General features: G+C 41.1%; 1 protein-coding gene across 1 annotated transcript in view; it reads right to left on the bottom strand.

Annotated features, from left to right (window-relative positions):
* Nucleotides 1–20,851, bottom strand: part of LOC143289340 (transient receptor potential cation channel subfamily M member-like 2) — a 90,456-nt gene that overhangs the window by 20,654 nt on the left and 48,951 nt on the right. The window contains exons 14-16 of the mRNA XM_076598341.1: nucleotides 9,246–9,485; nucleotides 5,801–5,978; nucleotides 185–317 (exon numbers count right to left, since the gene is read on the bottom strand). Of these exons, the coding sequence (XP_076454456.1) occupies nucleotides 185–317; nucleotides 5,801–5,978; nucleotides 9,246–9,485 (551 nt within the window). The remainder of the gene's footprint in view (nucleotides 1–184; nucleotides 318–5,800; nucleotides 5,979–9,245; nucleotides 9,486–20,851) is intronic.

Raw genomic sequence — 20,851 nt, forward strand, 5'->3', positions numbered from 1 at the left:
ATAGTGAAGCACACTGAAAAATAAAGACACGGACTGATAGTGAAGCACACTGAAAAATAAAGACACGGACTGATAGTGAAGCACACTGAAAAATAAAGACACGGACTGACAGGGAAGCGCACTGAAAAAAAAACAGCAAACGAGTGAGGAAGTGCATGTGGTGGGTGGTGTATGGGTATCCTACTTCAGTTCGGCCACGACGATGTTCAGGTAGATGATCTTGATAAAGATGAGGAAAGCGGCGAGAATCAAGAGCAGTAAGCCATTGTTGTCGGGGTTTTCAGAGTCCTCTGGCTTGTTCTCATCAGACTGTTGACCTGAAAATCCACCATCACTGTAAAACTTCTTCTTCTTCTTTCCGTTACACGACCAACATCGACTTGCCGATGACGCTGTCGTGGTTCATGTATGCTGAGTATTTTCGTGTCTCCATAACCCACCGAACACTGACATGGATTACAGGATCTTTAACGTGCGTATTTGATCTTCTGCTTGCGTATACACACAAAGGGGTTCAGGCACTAGCAGGTCTGCACATATGTTGACCTTGGAGATCGGAAAAATCTCCACCCTTTACCGACCAGGCGCCGTTACCGTGATTCGAACCCCGGACGCTCAGATTAAAAGTCCAACGCTTTAACCACTCGGCTATTGCTCATAGATTTGAAAAGACATTGTGAATATCATGTTGTCATAATACGAATATGTAAATCCACCGTTACTTTAGAACGTATTCACCAGCAAACCAACGTGTATTAATCAAATAACATACTTGACTGTTTCAAAATTGGCTCTCACAACCATTTACACGTTACATTCATGACCTGTGAACTCACCATGGGCATCAATATCATCACAAAGACCAGCACACGACTACTATCACCCCTATTAACACGCCCCGGTACTCGCTGTTAGTATGCATGTAACCAAATTCTTCAGTCATTGGACAGGATAATTCACTGTTGTGAAACTAAGCCAGCAATAAATGGATATGGATATACCATTACATTAATCATGACTAATCAGTTAATGTTCTGAATAATCCATTTGTACTAAAAAAAAAACACAAAAAAAACAACAACAACAAAAACAAAAACAAAACAAAACAAAAAAACAAACAAAAAAACACATTAATTTTTGTCGATGAATGGACCTAAATATTCGCTCTCATAAAATGGACCTGGTCTGTTATCACAGACACACAAGAAAGCAAAAAAGAAGCAATTTACAAGAAGACTGACAAAATGTCGGTCAGTTTAGAAATGTTGTGGTATCGAGAGTAAGAGATAGGAAACTTGAATATCTAAATGAACTGATCCTTCGCAACTGGGTAACAAAACGTGGCGCAACTAATCAAATCGTTTTCAAGTAAGAAGGGTGTTGATTCAGATGAAATACTGCCCCTAACTTTTCATATTAATTTTGTACCACACAAATAAAGAGAAAGCTAACATATGCTTACTTTGTTAAACAGTCTACGACATAATCCAGTAGTAGTACACACTTCCAGTCATCCCTCTGTTAGAAACTGAAATAACTGAAATAATTTTAACAATCCCAGAAGTGACTGAGAAATTACAAAACTTAGATAAAAACAAAGCAACTGGAACATATCTCATCCATGACACATAATTTACAATATTTGATGAGTGTTTGGATCATTTGGATCAAGGCGTGTTTCCTTTGCTGTGGAAAATGGCACACGTGAAAGGGAGCTGTGCTCAAATTACTGTCCCATCTCATTATCAAGTTGTGATGGTAAAGTACTGGAGAAATGCATACATAGACATGTATATCACTAACAATAAATAGTATCATTACACATGTACAATCTAGATTCTATTGTTAAATCAGTCAATGAATATTCATGATGATTGATGAGGTGCACACGACCGAGGTATCTCAGCCCAGGTTGTATATTTTGATATTTTAAAGCCATGTGATGGTGTGTGGCAAGCAGTTAAATGTTACTGGTATATATGGCAAATTACTTGATTCTTTAAAGACTACAAGTCGATTCCAGTCTGTAATATTAAAGGGTGAAAAAGCAGGTTAGCAATTAGTTCCTCTACTTAGCCCTCTATTTTCCTGCTATGCGTGAATGATATCATTGCAGATATTGAATCCGTCATGAAACGTTTTACTGATGACACTAGTTCATATTCAGCACTTTCAAATCCTGATATGAGAGCAGAAATTCCGATTTGGAGAAAATCGTCGATTGGGCAAATATGTGATAAGTAAAATTCAATGAAGGAAAAAACAGACTTAATCAATGGAAATATCCTTCAACATGTCAGTACGTGTGGTTCGTCCGTCGGGATCGACGAGGACCATCTAGTCATCCTGGAGGTGGGTGGGTTGGGATCTGTGGGTGCGCAGATGACTGGTCAGGCCAATCCGCGCCCGGAAGGTTCTGACGCATGTGGACAGGGGATGGTGGCGGCTGTCGGGGACTTGCTGGCACTGCTTTTCCTGGCCTGTCTGCGTTGCTGTGCTGCAGCGATTCTGTTGGCCTCACAGGATTTGGCGCCTTTGTGGACAGCTGAACGCCACTTTGTTCTGTCCATTGCATTCAGCTCCCATGTGTCGTGGCTGATGCTGAAGGCCTTCAGAGAAGCTTTCAGAGTGTCTTTGAAGCGCTTCTTTTGGCCTCCATGGGAGCGCTTGCCATGTTGGAGTTCGCCGTACAGCAGTTTCTTGGGGAGCCGGTGGTCTGGCATGCGAACTACATGGCCTGCCCAGCGCAGCTGGGCCTGCATCAAGATGTTGTAGATGCTGGGCAAGTTTGCACGAGTGAGCACCTCTGTGTCAGGGATCTTCTCTTGCCACTTTATGCCGAGAAGTTTTCTGAGGCTGGTGGTGTGGAAGTGGTTCAGCTTTTTGGCGTGGCGTTTGTAGGCCGTCCATGATTCACATCCATAGAGCAGTGTGGTGAGAACTATGGCCTTGTATACTTTGAGCTTCGTCTCCAGGGTGATGCCTCTCCTGTTCCAAACGTTCTTATGGAGTCTGCCGAAGGCAGCGCTGGCTTTGGCGAGTCTGGCATTCACCTCGTCGTCGATGACAACTGTGCGAGAGAGTGTACTGCCCAGGTATGTGAACTTGTCCACCGCGTTCAGTCGTTGCCCGTTGATGAAGATGTTTGGTTCAACGTAAGGCTTTCCTGGAGCTGGCTGGTGCATCACCTCAGTCTTCTTTGTGCTGATTGTGAGGCCAAAGTTGTCACAGGCAGCAGAGAACTTGTCGACACTGTGTTGCATGTCAGCTTCGGAGGCAGAGTTGAGAGCGCAGTCATCAGCAAACAGGAAGTCGTTGACGGTGTCTGTCCTCACCTTGGTTTTTGCTTTAAGCCTCCTGAAGTTAAAGAGTGAGCCATCTGTGCGGTACCTGATGCCAATGCCTACGTCAGCGTCTCTGAAGGCATCTGTCAGCATGGCTGAAAACATGAGACTGAACAGGGTGGGGGCAAGAACACACCCTTGCTTGACTCCGTTGGAGACAGGGAATGGTTCTGGTCTCTCCATTGTCTTGGACTCGGGCCAGCATCCCATCGTATAGTTGCCGTATGATGGTGATGAACTTTCTGGGACATCCGTACTTCGCCATGATTCTCCAAAGGCCATCTCTGCTAACAGTATCGAATGCCTTGGTCAGATCGCCATAGGTGGAGTAAAGGTTGGCGTTCTGTTCCTGACACTTCTCCTGGAGCTGCCTGGCAGCAAACACCATGTCGATAGTCCCGCGTACTTTCCGGAAGCCACACTGGCTCTCTGGTAGGAGACCTTGCTCAAGGTGCGCTATGAGACGGTTGAGTAGCACTCTGGCCAGAGTCTTGCCTGCGACGGACAGCAGGGATATTCCAAGATGGTTGTCACAGGCCTGACGATTTCCTTTGCGCTTGTACAGGTGTATGATGGAAGCGTCTTTGAAGTCCTGTGGAACTGCCTCATGCTGCCAGATGAGCTGGAAAAGCTGATGAAGCTTCTCAGTCAGCGCCATACCACCTTCTTTGTAGACCTCAGCTGGAATGGAGTCTGAGCCAGGGGCTTTGCCATTGGATAGCGGACGGATAGCTTTCTGGGTCTCCTCCAAAGTTGGAATGGCATCCAACGAGTCACTGACTGGCACCTGGGGGAGTTGGTCGATGGCTTCATCATTGATGGTGGAGGGGCGGTTCAGTACACTGTCAAAGTGTTCAGCCCATCTCTCAAGGATGTCGTCCTTGTCAGTAATCAGGGTAGAACCATCAGCACTGAGGAGTGGAGCAGATCCGGAGGTGATGGGACCGTAGACTTCTTTCAGGCCGTTATAGAAGTTCTTCATGTCGTTCCTGTCTGCAAAGCCCTGGATCTCATCAGTTTTGTTGCTCAACCAGGAATCCTGCATCTGCCGCAGCTTCAGCTGGATGGTGCTGCGTGCGCTCTTCAGTATGTCTTTCTTTGACTGTGACTTGGGATCTTCAATGTGGGCTCTGTAGGCTTGGCGTTTGTCTTCTAGCAGCTGCTTGATCTCAGTGCAGTTCTCATAAAACCAGTCTTTGTGCTTCCTGACAGAAGGCCCCAGGCACTCCAAGGCAGTGTTGTACACCGTCTCACGTTTGGAGAAAATCGTCGACTGGGCAAATATGTGATAAGTAAAATTCAATGAAGGAAAAACAGACTTTACCCTTGGTAATCAATGGAAATATCCTTCAACATGTCAGTACGTATACACATCATGGTGCCATTTTGCAAGATGATTGCAAGTCGGGAAAGCGGATAACTATTGCTAATAAATGCTGATTTTTTGCTTGAAGTATTGTAAATATAATCTGAACAGAAAAGCGTTAGAGAATATGTACAAATAATATATTTTACCTCATTTTGATTATGCAGATATTCTGTGGGATAACTGCACTGTTGCTCAATTAAACATGTAATAATTGCTATATTTAGAAGTAATATGAATTATAATTGGAACAGTTTATGGAACAATTTATATAAAATTGCAATGGAAGTTATGCTTATGCTCCCAAAAGGAAAGGAACGAAGACACAGACATAAACTCGTACAATGCCACAAAATAGTTCATGGTATCTGCCCAAACTACTGGTCTGGTCCCGCCCCCCAAGAGTTTCAGCTAATGAAGCTTACCACAGGTGTAGACCACTAGAGAGAGTTGCACTTCATTGTAAAACCAACCTTTGCTATAATTCCATCGACAACTAAACTACAGAACAATGTCCCTGATAATATTAAATGTAGCAATTCTCTCTCTGTCTCTCTCTCTGTCTCTCTCTCTCTCTCTGTCTGTATGTCTCTCTCTGTCTCTGTCTCTCACTCTCTCTGTCTGTCTCTCTCTCCCATAATTTAAGTGGTCTCCAGTCTTCACTGCATTTCTTTCATTGCTCGTTTATTTTGATTTGTTTATTTAATTCTAAGTTTTGTTTTGTTTCGTTTTGAACTTCAACTGTTTATACGTACCTATATATGTAATATTGTGTATATCTTTTGCCATCGCGTTTGTCGATCGGTTGTGTCGCATGAAAGAACACAAAGGTAGCTCAGGCTTGTTGTTGCTCAATTTTTCCTTCTTCCTTATTGAACGCCATATTTTGTCTTGTTTCTTAAAACAAAATGTTTGGCAATGAGAAGCCGTTTTCTTTTTATTTGAAAAACCGCTGCGCACACAGTGTGGTGTGTGTGTGTGTGTGTGTGTGTGTGTGTGTGTGTGTGACACAGACAAACAGACACAGACGAACTCGGACACAAAGTACCCCAGGCATAAATGAATTAAAGGAAGAAACACACGCCATTACCTTCAAAGTATTCCATCTGGTTTTCTCCGAACATCTGGAAATATGGGATTAGGAGGCGTAGAAAGACCAACCGCCATGATTCATTGGGCAGGTTGGGGTACATCATCGACTGGTATGCAATCCCGAAGCCCACAACAAACAGGGCTCCAAATGGCAGCAGCCGGCAGATGTCTGTGAACTGATAATTGGCTTTCTTTTATACGACTGTTACTGCTGCAGTTGCTGCTTCAACAACAACAACACAACAACAACTTTCTCCTCCTGCTCCTCCTAATACGACTACTGCTATTGCTAGTGCTGCTGTTGATACTACTGTTGCTGCTGTTGTTATTACTGCAACAACTGAACAAGAACAATACTAATATCGTTATTACCACCGTTTCCAATCAGCACATAAATTTGACACAACTCCCAATGCTGACGCCATCGTGGACATCTCAAAGGAAATTACACAAGCGCACGAAACAAATCAGATTAATCACACAAAAGCACGAAACGAAATAAGATTAATTCACAAAAGCACGAAACCAATAATATTAATCACAGAAAAGCACGAAACGAAATAAGACTGATGACACAAAAGCACGAAACAGTTTCAGTTTCAGTTGCTCAAGGAGGCGTCACTGCGTTCGGACAAAATTACACAAAAATAGGAAACAAAATGAGATGACTTACACAAAAGCACGGAAAAAAAGATGAATTACACAAAAACAAGAAACAAAATAAGATGAAATACACAAAAGTACGAAACAAAATAAGATGAAATACACAAAAGTACGAAACAAAATAAGATGAAATTACACAAAAACACGAAACAAAATAAGATGAATTACACAAAAATTCGAAACAAAATAAGATCAGTTACTCAAAAGCACGAAGCAAAATAATCTTAAGATTAATTACGCAAAAGCGCGAAACAAATATAAGATTAATTACAGAAAACAATCAGCAAAAATAAGATTGTAACACGAATGTCCACAGAGACAGGAGAAAAAGGTAAGCTGAATATTGGAGTCGACAGGGACCAGTGCCACTGCACCAGACAATGCTTTTGTTGTTGTTGTTTCAGCAGGATTGTTTCAGCGTGGTGCTGATTACAGTGCAGTGAACTCTGCGACAGGTGCGTTGTCTGCATACCTGTCACTGACAAAATGGTTGTTCTGTTGGCAGTCATCTTCACGTTTGTAGAATGCTTACAAATTTGTTTGAAATGAGACCTGCTCTTACCAAATAGTCTCACATTTGGGATGTAAATAAAGTACTGGATTATCTACACCTATTGTCACCAGTGTACAAATTAACTATGAAGGAACTTACTTTGAAGACTTCTATGCTGTTGTGTTTAGTTACGGGACAGAGAGGAGATGCCCTTCAGTTATGTTCAAATGTAAATGTATTTTGAAATTATCTTTAAAAAAAAGCAACAACTGAAAACTAGAAGGTCGGGTTGCCATACAGAACCACTTGAAATAAGAGCTTTTTTTCTGAAAATGAGAACCGGTGTTCTGTGACTTGTCTCAGACAGTATTAGAACCAGACCCAGAGTGTAAGACACGGACCACAGTCATCTGTGAGTTATTCCAAACCCACACAGACCCAGAGTGTAAGACAGGGACCACAGTCATCTGTTGAGTTATTCCAAACCCATACAGACCCAGAGTGTAAGACAGGGACCACAGTCATCTGTTGAGTTATTCCAAACCCATACAGACCCAGAGTGTAAGACAGGGACCACAGTCATCTGTGAGTTGGCTGACAAACATTTGCCGGATGGTGAAAACGTTGTCAAGTGAGGCACAGACCTTTGTCAGTTCTCGGCACACTCAACGCATGCTGAAAGCACGTGACAACTGGCCAACTGGCCTTCTTATGACATCTGTTCTCAAGGCTGCTAGTTGCTCAAGTGAGAGCACCTTTGCCAAATTATATACAGCGCAGTTCTGAGCCAAATTTCGGACAAACAATTTTGGACAGCTGTGTGAAGCGGTAACAGTTTTTCAACTGTGAAGTTTTCTGCCTTTGTTGTTGCATGAAAGAAAAACTGGCCGACGAAAGAAGAATGTCTCATGTTCATTGTGAACTATATTTCATGAATGTGGCCTCTGTACTGGCGGTGCTCTAAAGTCTCACGTGACTTCGTCCGAAGGCAACAGGCGAGTAATAATTGATCAGTTATACTAGACTTCCACTCGGAATGTGTAGTTTAATTGGAATTTTAAGGAGCCTATCAAGACGGGACGACGAAGTCACATACTCTCCCTTAATAAGGGTTCCATTGTGATTCCACTGAACTATCCCTCCCTGTAAGTCGTTTATCTACAGGCCACACTGTTCTAGATATTGCCGGCTAGTAGTTTACGTTCGCACTTAATACTCACGAAAAAAAAGAAAAGATAATAATAATAATGATAATAATAACAATAATAAAAATAAAATAAAAAGACAATGATGATGATAGGTAAGTAGACAAGCAAATAAATGTAAAACATGCAGACACACATTCACACATACACACACACATGCATAACAGACATGCAAAAACATGCAGTTTCACAGATATGAAAGCACAAACAAATACACATAAAGGAACACAAGCCCCGACACACACACACACGCACGCACACACACACACACACACACCGTCTCCCAAATTACACTCCCCCCCCCCACCCCAACCCCCGTCCCACCTCCTCTACACACTCATTCCTAGGCTACGTATCGCAGCTTCCACGACACACACACACACACACTCACACACTCACACACACAGGTACAACAGAATCGTCAAGAGACTAGCAACGCTTAAGCGCATTAAAGCGTTGCATTAAAAAAAAATTTAAAAAATCACCAGTCTGAGTTCCATAAGTTCGTGGTAAAGAAAAAGAAAGATATATGTTTCTTTGTTGTGTTCTGCTATGGTATTGTGGTCTATGATTGTGATGTGGGTTCCTTTCTGCAACAAGACCAGGAAGGTGTGATAGTCTGGACACATGTTATTGACAAACTTATAATATTGTGTACGTTTTAATTTTTAGTGGCAGGTTCCACGAACAGATCCAACAATAATTCTTATTGCTTTCAGGTAAAATGTTCTAGAGAATTCGACTGACAGAGTGACAGAACAAATTTTACTTCTGATTTTATATCGTCTATAATTTCATGAATATAAATACGAGATAAAAGCAGATCCGATACTGAGCTTTGTGGCACACTTGCAGGAATCCTCTAGTAGACCAACTTGTCACCTTTAATCACAAAAGCCTGGGAACGATTTGATAGATGTGAGATACATAAAGGTGATCCGTTTGATGATGAAGTACTAACTTCTACAGGACTGTTCATACAAAGCTTGTTTTGCTTTCTTTAACAAGTAGAACAATTCAGCGCTGATAAGATTTGAGTAGAAACAGAAAAGGACGGAACAGTTGAAAAGAAAAGCACCTACCATTTTCCACAGGAGTTTGACTTTTGGTCCGAAACTTGTGAAGACTGTCAAGCTGCCGGGGATACAAAGGTAGACACCAAGAAGGAAAACAATCTCCGCAACATCACTTGCAGCATCACATCCGTCAGTACATTCCGCCATTTCCCCCATTTTCCAAAACGTCCAAATCGTATAACCGGCATAGATGATAGAAACGTGTTTGAAGGGCAGGGCGAACATCAGAACGGGAATAAATAACATCTGCAAGAAAAAAATCAAAAGGCACGTGCATACATGGTCACGGAGACGAGCAACCACAAACGTGCACGACCAAACACCACACCAACACACGCACACACACACACACACACACACACGAGTGCACGGACACACACAATAATGATCTTTAAAAACAACAACAACAATAACAAACAAACAAAAAACGAAATCACGCTCAACGCAGTTATGGTATGGCAAACTAACTGAATCAGATTTAACTGGGTTTTGTGAAGTGCATCGTGGAGAAAGTCAATAATCTACTGTGGATGTTAAATGTTTGCGGTAACAATATAGTTCTTCAAGTTAAGGCACCTTTGCATCAATTTACTGAGAAAGAATACAGAACGAGAGAGAGGATGTTCGGCCGCAGCGGACAGGTACCGGTGCCTGGTGCTAAACATCACAAAGCCTTGGCTTTCCGTATTCCTCATGGCTGCTCTCAGCAGGCATCAGAGGCACGTGTGTGGTGCCGTTAACCTCGAACATTGCCGTTATCCTCGAAAAAACGTTGAACTGCACGCATCGTATGTCTAATTAATGATGAATCAATGTGGAACTGACCGGTACGTATTTTTTGTTATCAAAGTAAATATAAACGCGACGAAACAGAGCGAAATAGTTATGAATTTAAAAAAACAAAAACTCTCGAGACTTCCAGAAGAAAATTAGCACTCCCCAGCTGGCACTGCGTACCCGTGTAATCACTATTATTTATTCACTTATTTTATGTAATCAATAATTTTATGATATTATTATTGCTATTGATATTATCATTCATATGGTTATTTTTTAAAATATTTTATTATATTTCATTCATTTATCTATTTTTGTTTGTATTTCTGTTGTTGTTTTTTTATTAATCATTTTAATCTATTAGATAGATAATTGATTATTTTTAATTACTTAACTATTTATTCATTTACATACGTATCTTATGTTACTTCATTTTATCTTATTGTATTTTTCCTCACGGCCTACTGATCTTCTCTTGAAGAGAACTCGTGAGAATTTTAACTGTCTTCTCCATGGAATGTTTCAGACTGAGTGTTGACGACAAAAACTATTACATCAACACTTTACGTCACTCGGCGGATGGTTGAGCGGGGATCCGTTATTATTTATGTCCGCAAGTTAAGATAACAGCAGTTCGAGAAAAAATGGCTGATGTGTGATTGTATACATGAAGAGCTCTGCGCAAAAAGGCTTATTTCGACAACATTTATGTCTTTTGAAAAGAACAAAATATAATTATTCGCGATGAACTGTTAAAAAAACCAACAACAACAAACAAACAAACAAACAAAAAAAACCAACAACAACAACAAAAACCAAACCAAACAAACAAAAAACCAACCAACCAAACAAAAAAAACCACCAAAAAACAACCAACCAAAAAAACAAAACAAAAAACCCCAAACAACCAAACAAAAAACAACAGTTTCAGTTTCAGTAGCTCAAGGAGGCGTCACTGCGTTCGGACAAATCCATATACGCTACACCACATCTGCCAAGCAGATGCCTGACCAGCGGCGTAGCCCAACGCGCTTAGTAAGGCCTTGAGAAAAAACAACAACCAAACAAAAAACAACAAAAAAACAACAACCCAAAAACCCAAAAAACAACCAACCAACCAACCAACCAAACAAACAACAAAAACAAAAACAGAACAACAACAACAAAACACACAGCTATGGAACGTATCAGACCAGTGTGAAACAATCCGCGAACGCTGTGACAGCTTGGAGTCAGAACAGACCAGAATGTCCAGTGTTGTTGAGGCGTCAACACACAGTCACATGACCACATTTTCAAAGAACACTCCATCAGTCACCACGCATTTTCAGATGACACACAGATCCAGAAATCAGCTCCTCCAGAACAAATACGCACAGCCATATCAGACACGCATTTCACGAGCTAAAACATGGATGAGCCCAAACAAACTGAAACTGAACGAAGAGAAAACTGAAGCACTGCTGAAGACATAGTACCCATTTTTATAGGTGTGGGTCAGACCGACATCCCCTTCACAGATCATGCAGAAAATCTTGGTGTCTCTCTCTCTCTCTCTAGTGATATGTTGATGGTTGAGCAAGTGTCTAATGTTCGTAAATCATAGAATTTCGCAGTATTGCTTCCATTCGTCGCATCCTGTCTGTTAATGCAACCAACACTCTCATTTGTGCGTTTGTCTTTTCAAATATGGATTATTGTGATTCTCTGCTTGCTGGTTCTCAAAACCCAGCTGCCCATACTGGTTGCTCATACAGTCCAGGACTGAATATAAACTCTCCACATATTGCTTTCACGCTTTCTCTGGTTCTTCACAGAACTATCTTTCTGATCTCCTCACTGTTTGTACTCCAAGTACCTTCATCATCAGACAGTCGCATTCTCCAGATTCTCTCTGTTAAGACAAAGTCCTTCGGTCAAAGATCCTTTGCATTCGCCGCCCCTGTCCAGTGGAATTCCTTGGCATATGAATTGAGACACTCCCAGTCCGTTTCTGCCTTCAAAACTAACCTCATGACTCGCCTGCTTAGACTTGCCTTTAATTGATCTTCTAATGACTGCGATAGTATGGGTGCGTGCTTGTTTCTGTTTGCTGTGAATGTTGTTAAGGTTTTGTGTGGAGGGGGTTGGGGAATGCTGGAGAGAGAGAGAGAGAGAGAGAGAGGGGGGGGGGGGGCTGATTTTTGGCTGTCGTAATTGGGTTTGCTTGTTTAGGTGTTGTAATGTACACGATTGGTTTTGAATGCTTTGAATTTTTTAACTGGATATTGAGTTCAGTATTGGGATTCATTTTGAGTCTTGTGGTTAGTTCTAAATATTCTAAGCATCTTACTGAGGTGTTTGTGGAGGAGGTGAGACTGATGTCAAGTACTGTGGTTTTAGATGTCAATGAACGTACCATTTCAACAGTGTTATGTATGTCACCAGTTTCAAATATTGACACCGGTTTTTGGTATTGTGATGTTATGAGTTTTGTGATCTTACTGTTGGTGTTGGGCGTGGAAAGTGCATTGGTTGAGTATAGTGGTGTGTGGTATGTGCGTGAGTGTGGTGTTTTGTATGTGACAGTGTGTGTGTGTGTGTGTGTGTGTGTGTGTGTGTGTTCGTTCGTTCCTTTGCTTAACGTCTATCTACATTTTGTGATTTTAGACGAAAATCCATCATCTCCCCCATCCCACCCATGCCTTAAATCATCACTACTCTCCTTGTTCCTCTCTCTCCTCAATCAGCATTTAACCAGTTCAATGCCAGAGAATTTTGTAAAAATGTGCTCTCCCCTTGCCAGGGGATTTTGAGGATTCAGGGGTAATAATTCACAAAAAAAATTCTAGCTCAAAAACTATGGGTGATACAGAAAAAGTAAACGTTTTTGTGAAGAAAAGTGCGTGTAGATTCTGCTACTGGGCTCCCTTACCCAATTAGGTTGATTGCAGATAACTGTTCAGGTATGTAAAGTCAAGATAATGATTTTTGTGCAACAAAAAAGTCAACTTCCACCTCTACGTAATAACACCCATAAAGAAAAGAAACAAAACATAGCAAGAAATAGCATGCCTATTGTCAGATTATACCTGTAGAAGAAATTAAAACAGGCTATAGGTTTATAAAAACAAAGCACAGCTCGTGCAGACATGAAAGTAAATCACTGTCCCAACAATGACAAAGGTGGGTAAAGTCAATGTAAAAGGTCAATGGTCTCGGAAGCTGAGCTGGCAAGCTTTTTGACAGCAAAGACCGTTTGTGAGTGAGAGGATGAAGTTCTTTGATGACAGTCACTCCTTTCAAGCTGCACGTGGGCTGATTAAAGTGTCTGCTGTGTCTCCAGCTTGCCACCTCTTCAAACAAGTCAACCAGCTGATTCAGCGAAAAAAAGCGTGGAGAAAAAAAAAAAAGCACGTGTTTCACGACCAGTGCAGGTTCCACCAGAGATTAAGAGAGATAAACCACTCGCGGCAGGCCCCTTCTTACTGTCTATAACAGTGCTGAAGCCGTTTTGGGGCACACACGCAGTGCGGAAGGGTGGGGGTAAATCACCCTCTCCTTCCCCACCTGAAGGAAACTGGTCCGTTCTGACGGTTCAGCTGCAGTAAAGCGCAAGTTATGCCTGGAATTTCAGTAAGATTCGCTGTAAACAATGAAAACCGATTAATTTTTGCTTGGTTTTTAGCACGTTTGCATCTGCTTGAATGTAGATAATATAAAAAGAAAATAAAGCAGCTCCCCCCACCACCAACTCCACCCCACCCCCCCGCCCCCCTCCACCCCCAGCGCAATGTTGCACATGAGAGAGACAGTTATAAATTATTGAACTGCGTTTTCGTAACGCTACTTTTTCTTCACACTTTCTGGTTTTCATCACCATTTCTTCAACAACAAAAAAATATATATCAAAACATAAAACACCTATTCAGCTCTGTCTCTCTTCTAACATCTGTCTATACATACATACATGCATACATGAATACATACATACATAATTTCATATAGATCTATCAGTATGTAAATCTAAGTCTGTCTATATGTACATAATCATATATATAATTCATATATATACGAACGCTTCATGTTGCCTGAGCAGACCGTTGTATTGTGCTCCGTCTATCTCTCTCTCTAAGTCTCTGTCTCTGTCTCTCTCTCTCTCTCTCTCTCTCTCTCGGGAGTTTTACATGGCTGTTAAAAGCATCTACGATTCTGTACTTGTATGTGTTCGTGACAAAGGTATTTATTCAGACTTTTTTCAGTGTCCAAGAGGGGTTAAACAAGGTTGTATGCTGAGTTCACAGCTGTTTTCCTTTTTCATCGGTGAATTGGCAGTGGAGTTATCAAAGAAGGGGAGACATGGAATACAAATGATACCTGGCGCAACAGATTTGCTCTTAATGCTATTTGCTGATGATGTTGTTCTCTTGTCTGACACACCAATAGGGTTACAAAATCAATTAAATGCCCTTATGCAAGAAACAGACAGACTACAACAAACAGTGAATCTCGATAAGACCAATATTATAGTTTTCCACAATGGAGGTCATCTTTTGACTCGTGAAAAATGGTGCTGTGGTGATAGGGAAATAAAAGTAACCAATACATATAAATATTTAGGAATGTTATTCACAACAAAATTGAGTTTGACATCTGCGTGGGATGAAGCAAACAGAAAAGGGAAAAAAGGTGTAATCCAAATTATAAAATCACTCAGGAGACTGCGTTCGACTGACGCTTTCCTTTAGTTTGGACGAGGCAAAGGCAGCTCATGAATAATGAATACGTGTCGCGGCGCAGGCTGTCTGGCTTCAGCAATTTCTGCAAGTGGTTTATCTCTCTTTTCTAATCTCCGGTTCCACCCTGCCTTTCGTGAAAATCGTGGAACATTGGCGGTTGCCGCTCCAACAGTCTGCATTGAAATGTGAGCATGTTCATCCCAAAAAGCCACGCCCCCTTCATGAACTCTGGCTGACATTCGACCTATCATCTTACTTCACTCCTCTCCCTCTCTTCCCCTTCTTCCACTTCTTCCAACGCTCGCTGCTCGTAGTCAGTCATAGCCGCTTGTTAAAAAAACAGCTGTCTGATTGGATAGATGGACTGAATTACCATAAAATGGGGCTGTCAGTATCGTCACTGTCATTGTCAATCACCTTCGTTTTCAAAGCAATCATCAGACAAGAGAGATCCTTCTCCATCGTGAAATCTGTCCACAACCACAAGCAGAGCTTTCAGAATTGTGTAAATCTGCTGACTGAGACAATCTGCTTTACTGGACACAGTTTTCAAGCATTGTTTTGCACATGATGCAACCAACTTTTCCACGGTTGTATCACGTGGTCAGCTAGCAAATTATTATCCAGTAGAAAGCCGTCTTCTACCTGATGAATGTTCATTTAAATAGTTTTTTTTTTTTATAATCCAGACAAGTGAAACTAACTGTTCAGAGTCTGTTTATGTGAATTGAACCAAACTCCAATGAAGGAAAAATCAGAACATACGCAGGACGTCAGTGGACGTCTTATTGGCACTATGGCAATACTTTTTGTAGGACGTCAGCTGACGTCTTATAGGCACTCTACTGGTTTAAAAAAAAGAAGAAGAAGAAAAGAAGAAGAATATAAACGAAATAAGATCAGCTTACTTGTCAACCAGTAGAATGACAACAAAGAGCCAGTTGGGCGGTAAATGCATGTTTTATTCGTCGGGTTTTACACTGTGCAGTGCAATTGATAATGTTTTGCATGAGGGTGCTATGTGGATTGGTCTGTTATTGTTGTTATTACCTTTAATGCAGTGTCTTTTTTATTTGTCATGTTTGTGTCTATGTTGGATCGAGATGCATATTTTTAATGGAGTATATAGTTTAAAACAAAGAAGAAACTATCATAATTGTAAAGCGCTGAGAACAGAAGTATTTGATTTGGCGCTGTATGATGATGATGATGATGATTATCATTATTATTATCATTATTCTCAACAATTACAGAGAGACCAGGCACATATTATCATTATTCTCAACAATTACAGAGAGACCAGGCACATATTTTGCGATGAATATCGTGGGACTTTACCGCAGTGTTTCTTCGCTCCATGTTAGACCAGTGACTCCGAGAGAATCGAGAACACAAAGTGAGAAATGAAAATGCAACCAAGAGACATAGAATCTGACGTCGGGTATACCTGTGATACGGATACTGAGCGCAACACTGCGCAAATTTCTTCAAAACGGAACAGTCTCTCTTTCCCAATATTTTAGACTGAGCAACACACTAGGCATCTGAGATCTTTTCTCACCCATCTTGCGGAGCATGGGTGGTAGTATGTAATTGGTCCTGTGTGAGTGCGTGCGTGCGTGCGTGCGTGCGTGTGTGTGTGTGTGTGTGTGTGTGTGTCTGTGTGTGTGTGCGCGCGTGTGTGTATGTGTGTATTTGTGAGTGTGTGTGTGTGTGTGTGTGTGTGTGTGTGTGTGTGTGTGTGTGTGTGTGTGTGTGAGTCTCTCTCTCTCTCTCTCTCTCTCTCTCTCTCTCTCTCTCTCTCTGTGTGTGTGTGTGTGTGTGTGATTCGACTCGACTCGACTTGACTTGACTTAATTCATTGTCAGGAAATCTTTAACAAAAGAACATAATGAACAAAGAAAGAAACGATCATATAATACGCGTGCAATGAAATACATAGTTGGCGAGTGTTTTCTGACAATCATCACAACTGAATAAGTCACGTAGTCTCAGGATATTATCTTGTATCTTTCTATTGATCACATAGATTATTATACTGCTGTACAGTCGTAATTAGATAGTTTCGCAAGTTATGAAATAAAATACACGTATCTAAGAAATGGAATTAATCTTCAACAACTTTACACGTATTCCAACACCTCTCTCCTCTTGGAATGTTTGCAAATCTTCCTCGTTCAATATCTAAATCGTGTGCACTTATCACGAGTTTACAGAAAGCTTGATCGTAAGCAGGATCGATTTTATCAGTAAGATAATTCTCAGTTCGACAATCGTTTCTTTCAATTTAGTTGTAGAAGTCAAATCTGTTGTATTCAGTTTTTCTCTGTTTCTAAAATTGTATATATCTATTTCTTAGTTGTTAGCGTACAGTAAATTTAAGCCTGCCGTTACTAAATGTAGACTGATTAATCCAAACATGACCCAACCCTATACTGTGAAGAATGTTTGTTTACAAATAGTATCCAGGGGTTTTCAATTACATCTGGTTGGTTCATCATGGATATATACACCTTTTTGACATGACTAGCTTTATGTGCATCCAGAATCCAGTGGATAAGAACACTGCATGCAATATAAATTCCAATTGGAAATCTGCCTAATTCTGTCAGAGTTGGGAAATTCATTGTTTTAGAATGTACCTCTAGAAGAAGTTTGCAAAATTTTATATGCATTTTTTCATGGGGATGCTTCGAAGAAATGCAGTTTCTATAGAAATATGTCGTTCCTGTATTGAATGAACTGGTAGTTTTAGTTTCAGCCCATGGGAAGCAAATCTCGGCTTCATTTGATAACATAGGTAAAACAAACAATTCAAAAAGCTGTAGTACAGAATCCAAACGAATATCTTGCTTTTTAACGATTCGTCGGAGGAAATGTGCTGCTTTGAATGCCTGTTTGGCTAGGTGTTCTTGGGCGTAAGAGAATGTTCCGGTTCTGTGAAATAACATGCCCACGTATTTGTAACGGTCATTGTCTGGATTATATCATTGCCTAATGTGAAAATAACAGGCACTTTAGGATCGATGTGCGCGAAAACTATTACTTTAGTTTCTCTAAGTTGATTTTTAGATCCCAGTTTTCATAATATAGATTGAGTTTATCTACTTTGTTTTGTAGTCCTATCTTTGACGTGGACAAAATTACAAGGTCATCAGCATATAGGAAGCACGAAACAATGTCATTTTTGTCATGGCCTATGGACGGTGAGTCAGAACCCCCAAACATTTCGGGAGATCATTGATAAAGATATTGAATAAAGTGGGACTGAGTGTGTTTCCTTGCAGTACCACCTTTAAAATGGGTACTTCAGAAGAAAATCCCGCATCAGTTCTTGTGCAAACTGTGGCATTTTCATACATGTTTTGATCAACTCTAAAGCAATTTCCATTTATACCTATTTCATATGTTTTTAGCATTAGAGCATGATGCCAGACTGTGTCAAATGCTTTCTGAAAGTCAACAAAGCAGCCATAAGTGCGATTCCTTCTTTTTAGAGTATCGTCAATTATCTTTTAAAGTATAAATTTGTGGTCCGAGGTCTTGTTTGATTTTCGAAAGCCTGCTTGTTCTTTTGATGGTAAATGTTAGTCTTCGAGATAGTTGTTATACGATTATACGGCATCGCAAGACAGGGGAGATGTATGGTGGTGTGTATGGGGGAAGTATTCGAAACCAGGTGTTAAAATCACGTCGGTTAGTGTGACAGTCTACAAGTTCAAGAACAAAGGTAAGTGATTTTTCTGTGTATTTGACTGGTAATTTGTCATCGCGTTATTGTTTAATTGTTGAATTATCATTGAATTATTGAGACGGTTCAAAGCTGGTATACCACCGGGCAAAAACCACGCGAAGATCGACGCTTAGGTTATACCATCAGGTTGCGCGATGTTTAGCAGCCACGGCATCACAAGACAGGGGAGATGTATGGCGGAGCGCGTGTGGGAAGTGTTCGAAACCAGGTGTTAAAATCACGTCGGTCAGTGTGACAGTCTACAAGTTCAAGAACAAAGATAAGTGATTTTTCTGTGTATCGCGTTATTGTTTAATCATTGAATTATTATTGAAGTCTGAAGAGGAACATCACATAAGGAGCTGTAGTTGTCAACAAAATACGACCCTCTTCGTAATGATACCCAGATACACCCCTCCACCGTCTAAGAGGAGACAGCCTGACTAAAATCCCCAATCCCACGGCTTTCATACAGTACCAAGGGGATGAATAGCTGTTGGGTAAAACAGTCACTAACTGTATGCAGGCGACACCAGGCTGACGGACTCCACACAGGTGGACGTCCATTGCCCTTCCCTGACAACAGGCTTGGTCAGGGCGACTGAATATTTTCCTTCACCACATAAACACCCTTCTATGGATACTAACAAAACTCTGTCTCGGGTGCACCTCGGGGATCAGCTGCATTGCATGAGACTTAAATTCAGATCCCCAAAACCCCAAAACAGGCGCGGCAAAAGAGGTGGGACATGATCGTGCTTAGGTGGCAGAATGACAAAAGCAGAGCGGCTGTCAAAGAAATTCTTTAGAATCGGCAGTTGGAATTGCTCCAGTGCGAGAATAAGAATCTCAACAACTGAGAAATTAGCATATGATTTTGACATCGTATGTCTCCAAGAGATCAGGACAAGAGCAGACAGACCAATATATATATATATATATATATATATATATATATATATATATATATATATATATTTTATAGAATTTTACAGTCTTTCCAAGGCATGAAGGAAGAGGAGTAGCAATTATACTGAACAAAAATTTAAAAAATAAAGTTTCCACCATAAATCTACAGAAATGGTGTAGCTGTACGTCTTGAAAAACCTTCCGGAATTCACAAAAGCATCGTGCTCATCAATACCTATGCTAACTCAGGAACCTGCACAACAAAAGCGGATTGAGCTTTTTTTTTAGAGAACGAAATTGGAGACTCTGTCATTATCTGTGGAGACCTTAATGCAAGATCGAAGTTATGGGACCAGCGGAAAACCAACCCACAAGGACTCGCACTTAAAGGAATGATAGGGGAAATTCTTCATAGCTCTTTGCCCATTAACAACCACATCCCCAACTCGCTTTGGCAATACAAGGGGACAGTGACAGTGTGATCGACATCGCTCTAACATCTCCAAAATTCAGAGCAGGGATGAATGCAGAGAGGCTTGGACGCCAAGGCAGTAATCACCTCCTGGTAGTTTTCAGTCTACAGAAGTTATCAGATAAACCCTGTATGAAATCGCGTAATCCATTTCAGTATGAAACCAAAGAGACAACCATCATCGAGAAATTAAGACACAGAAGAAACAAGAGAACGGCGCTGAACCGGAAGCAAACTATTCAGCCCCATGGTGGAATACTGATACAGAGAGAGCCTGGATAGAAAAACATGCGGCTGTCAATGTTCTGGCAATTTTATCGTCGCATGGACGGGGAAACGTGCACAACAACTACCCCAGATATTGTTAGATACTGATGGAACCAAGCTTAAGGCAAGTGAAGAAAAAGGATCCGCCCTGCTCAAACGCTTCATACAATAGAGTGATCAAAGAAACTCAGATGAAAAAAAAGAAGAAATATTTTGGGAAGTTAAACCAAAAGCTTATGGATAGAGGACCTGATGATGACTTGACAATAGATGATCTAAACGAAGCAATAGCAAAATGCAAGAAAGAATCGGCTCCTGGCCCAGACAAAGTTCGCTACTCGGACATCCAGGAGCTATCGGAAGAAGACTTTTTAACCTGTATCAAAACAGAATCCACAATAGAAATGTGCCAGAGGACTGGACACACAGCTTCTTAAAACCCATACCAAAACCAGGAAAGGACCATCATCAGGTAAGTGGCTACCGAATCTTAACCATGCAAAACATTGCTGGAAGGCCCATGGAACGCATAATAGCCAGGAAACTTGCAAGGGATCTTGAACAGAGGCACATTCTCCCTTCAAATCAAGGTGGTTACAGAACAGGTAAGTGTACATGGGAAAACGCGGCTGCTTTCGCATATGAGGTATATGAAGGATTTCAAAGAAAAGAAGAAACACTTGCAGTAGCAATCGACCTGGAAGATGCTTACAAAAAAAGTTCAGTTTGCGCACCT

Source organism: Babylonia areolata, chromosome 13 (assembly GCF_041734735.1).
Source record: "Babylonia areolata isolate BAREFJ2019XMU chromosome 13, ASM4173473v1, whole genome shotgun sequence".
Taxonomy (NCBI): domain Eukaryota; kingdom Metazoa; phylum Mollusca; class Gastropoda; order Neogastropoda; family Buccinidae; genus Babylonia; species Babylonia areolata.